This window comes from Macrobrachium rosenbergii, chromosome 48 (genome assembly GCF_040412425.1).
Source record: "Macrobrachium rosenbergii isolate ZJJX-2024 chromosome 48, ASM4041242v1, whole genome shotgun sequence".
Classification (NCBI taxonomy): Eukaryota; Metazoa; Arthropoda; class Malacostraca; order Decapoda; family Palaemonidae; genus Macrobrachium; species Macrobrachium rosenbergii.
In genome coordinates, this window is record NC_089788.1 from 30039305 (window position 1) to 30043722 (window position 4418).

The 4418-nt window shown below is 40.5% G+C and overlaps 1 protein-coding gene across 1 annotated transcript; it reads right to left on the reverse strand.

Moving 5' to 3' along the window:
* Positions 1 to 304: 304 nt before the first annotated feature.
* Positions 305 to 1450, reverse strand: LOC136831015 (uncharacterized). Its single transcript, XM_067090959.1, has one exon. The coding sequence runs from the start codon at positions 1448 to 1450 to the stop codon at positions 305 to 307; it is 1146 nt and encodes a 381-aa protein (XP_066947060.1).
* Positions 1451 to 4418: the final 2968 nt, after the last annotated feature.

Genomic DNA, 4418 nt, shown 5'->3' on the forward strand with positions numbered 1-4418 from the left:
CCAATAGAGTTGGTCTTCTCAGCCACACTCAAGCTTTGTTGGCCGAGTCAGTTGAGCTTCAGACTGTCACTCAATGGGCCGGAGTTCAATTCCCCCGGCCGGCTGATGAAGAGTTAGAGGAATTTATTTCTGGTGATAGAAATTCATTTCTCGCTATAATGTGGTTCGGATTCCACAATAAGCTGTAGGTCCCATTGCTTAGTAACCAATTGGTTCTTAGCCACGTAAAAATAAGTCTAATCCTTCGGGCCAGCCCTAGGAGAGCTGTTAATCAGCTCAGTGGTCTGGTAAAACTAAGGTATACTTAACTTAACTTCACACTCATGCTAAGATCAGTTATACCGCCTCTACCACACTCGTTCGAATCCAAGAACACGTTCTCATTCGAATCCACAAACAAATCATGACTGTAGTCCACAGCTGTATCTAAACCCGACCTAGTTACTACCAATTCAGGCACTGGCAGCTCACTCAAAATAGGATTCACACACTTGGACGTTGCTAAGTCATTACCGACAATTACGCCAATGCCATCAACGGGCAAACTGTCTACAACTGCTAGTTTTACTTCCCACGACACTCCCCGACTTTCTAAGTTCACCTCCAACAAAGGGCAAACAACACAGGTGTTCGGAAACCCACCTAACATAACTTGTTCTTTCGTAATAATTACTGTCCTTGTCGGCACACTGTCTCTCCTAATGAGGGAGGCATCAGCTCCGGTGTCCCAAAGCAAACTTACTTCTCTCGAATCCCCTCCTTCGAGAGAAGAAACTACACCTTCAGACAGAAATTCTCCATAAAACTTCCTAGTTTCTTTCATAACGTCATTTATACTTGACGAAAGACTACTAACTAGTGACACTGGTTTCTTAACGTTTTTCCCTTCTGCACTATTCCTTGATAAATGCCCTTTCTTATTACTTCGGTAACAAGTGACCTCAGAATTACTAGATGTCCTTTTATTCTTACAAAACCTAGAAGTACGACCAGGTTTTCCATATGCATAACAGCAGCAGTCACTTTTACCTGTATCACTACCACTATTACTAGAATACTTACTAAGTTGTACTCTATCTGATGAAGGATCACTTTCCTTCTTACTCTCACCTAATCTATGAGTTAGACTGTACTCATCTGCCCACCTAGTCACGTCTGCAAACGATTTTTCACGCCTATCTTCTATATATAGCTTAATCTCTGGGGATACGTTATCTTTGAAATTTTCTAGCAAAACTAAGTTCTTGAGATCATCAGAATTATCAACTTCAGCGGAAGTTAACCAGTCGTAAAATAATCTTTCTAACTTCTTTCCATACTCTACATATGCATTGCTCTCGTCCCTTCTCAAACTTCTAAACTTCTTGTGGTACGCCTCCGGTACTAACCTGTATGCACTAAGAACAAGTTCTTTCACAACATCATAATCCCCACATTCCTCCTCAGACATGCAACTATACACAGAAAGTGCCCTTCAACGTAAGACTGACTGTAAATACAAAGTCCACATGTTTTTTGGACAACCTACTCTGTTCATTAACTTTTCAAGACATGAAATATTTCGTTACATCTTCCTCATCAAAATTTGGCACTAATTTCAACACTGTACCCATACCTAAACCATTCAACATCTTCATCGTTCAATGATGAATTACTACTTTGTGTGCTGCCTGACAGACTATTATGAGAACTTCGCCTTAGCCGAGCGATTTCTAACTCGTGTTTACATTCTTTCTCTCTTTCTTCCTTCTCTTTTTCCTTTTCCTCTCTTTCTAGATGCAGTTTTCTAACCTCTCTTTCAACTGCTCTTTCATCTCTCAAACTTTCCCTTTCCTTCTTTTCAACATACTTGAGAAGAGCATCGCCTTTCAGACTCAGAAGCCTACCCGACTCAACCAACTCTTTCATTAACTCACTCATTCTGCTTCTTTCTATATTCTCCCTGCTTCAATTGGTTTCGATGTTGAAAATCCTGGCAAGGTCGCCAACCGAATATAAAGAGAAACTCTCACAACACTACAACCATTTATTCACACCCTTATTTACAAAGAAAATGAAATGTTGTTTCCCCTTTGCTCTCACTCAACGTAACACAAAACAAAATAAATCTAAGCAGTTATAGATAGGGGGAACAGGTTACAAGGTAGAGCAATCTTAATACTTAATTGATGAATTGGTGAGTTATCCTTTCATGACTGGGGTTTCAGCTGAAGGGATGATGCTGGCACGATGACCTCAGGCTTGAAGATGTCACAGAAGGGCAGTTGGGAACTCAGCAGAGATGTTGCTGGTACGATGACCATGGGCTCGTAAACGTCACAAAAAGGATGTCTTTAAAATGAGGCAGCAAATGCTGTTTCTTAAAGAATTCAGAGATGGTGCAAATGGAGGGTAGGAAGGGCTGAAGACTCATCCTCGCTACAGGCAGGAATGGCTGACTACTTCATGGTGTCACAGGCAGGAAGGGCAGGCTACTTCACGTTGTTACAGGTAGGAAGGGCTTAGCGACTACTCCTCTACACAAGCAGGAAGGGCTCACTACTTTCCCTCATCACTGGTATGTAGGCTCGCTGCTTCACCTCGTTTCGAACATGGAGGGCTTAGGGACTTCTCATCACAAGCAGGAAGGGCTGGCTGCTTCTATTCATTTCGGACAGGACAAGAGTTTATGGAGAAGAGTAAGGGGCATCTGAAGGGGATACTCCTGTCGGAACCTTGCTTTGTCAGACCTCTGAGTACCATCTCTGTCTGTCTATATTTCTGTCTTGGGAAGTCTCTTCTGGGAGCTCATATACCCCTGTTTAGGTGGAACTAATGACGACAATCGTTATTCCCACATAAGGAGTTTTTTTTATTTTCTGCACAATGATTGGTTCCTAATATCTGCCCACTTCCAGTAATGCCATAGGCGATTCCAAATCAAGTTTTCTGATGCAATGTGGATCGAATATTGCGCCATGTTACAAAGGCATGGCATGAGATACCACGTGGTGTCGGTTCCACAAAAAAGGGTTTTCATCAACTCGCTACTTGTCCAGGACGCATTGACAACAGGATCTGACTGGTAAGCAAACACAGGAAGCAGTCATGTCTTGGAAAAGAGACATTTCTTTTTCAATATATTTCATCATCATTGCATCTACCCATGACAATAATCAAAATGAAGAAAACCAATAAATACATAAAATGGTGAAAAAAAAATAATGAGTACAAGTCTAGAGTTTTGGAGACGGGCCGTAATCTCTGCTTTATAATTGATAAATAATTCAGGTTTGAAAAAATCTTCATTTCATCTTGTTAGGAAGCAATTCTCATTTGTCAACTAGAGCTAAGTACACCAGAGTTATCAGACCATTTAATTGAACACCTTTAATACGATAGTGAATACACAACAGTTACACATTATCAACGATAACACCACAATTTCAATCGATTACAAAAAATTCAATATATATCTACTATCACTGACACCACGGATATCCAGGGGTAAAAGTGTCTTCACTTGATGCTGCACTTAAAATCCTTTCTGGCTGCTCACTAGGCACAAAAGGAGGGCCAGCTCCTAGGTTTCTGAGAGGATCTTGACGCTCTGCTAAGAGTGTAATGGGAGATAGTTCATGCTCTATTTTGAGTATATACGCCTGCTTAGAATTTTGCAAAGCGTTGCGTTCTAACATCACCTCTGTTACATATTAGAAAAATAAAACATAACTCAAGCTTTTTATATCAACATTAAATATGTCTACTGAAAATAGTTAGCAAGTTAAATTCATTTCAAACATACTAATGTTCTTAAAACTCGGACATTTTCATGTGAATAAAAATATTTCTAGAAATAGTGAAAATGACAAAGTATATAAAATTTTACATTAAGTCACTGAGAGAGAGAGAGAGAGAGAGAGAGAGAGAGAGAGAGAGAGAGAGAGAGATGCATCATCCCCAAGGAATAAAACATTAAGATTTTTTTTCACAAGTAACTTCTCGATCCCGGTACGTCTTGCAGCACCATAAGAGCATTACCAACCTCTCAAAAGCATAATCACCAACGTTACACAATAACAAGGGTTCACTTTTTCTGTTTCCGTACCCGGAGTTCTCGGGGTCTCAACGAAGGTTTCAATTTAACCAGATAAACTTCCTCCAGGATCAGCACCGTTGCTACAGGTGTTTTAGATACAATTCGACGTTCCCCGCTACATGACGGTTTTCTCTTTATGCGGACTAAGTTAAGTATATATTAGTTTTACCAGACCACTGAGCTGATTAACAGCTCTCCTAGGGCTGGCCCGAAGGATTAGACTTATTTTACGTGGCTAAGAACTAATTGGTTACCTAGCAACGGGACCTACAGCTTATTGTGGAACCCGAACCACATTATACCGAGAAATGAATTTCTATCACCAGAAATAAATGGGCTT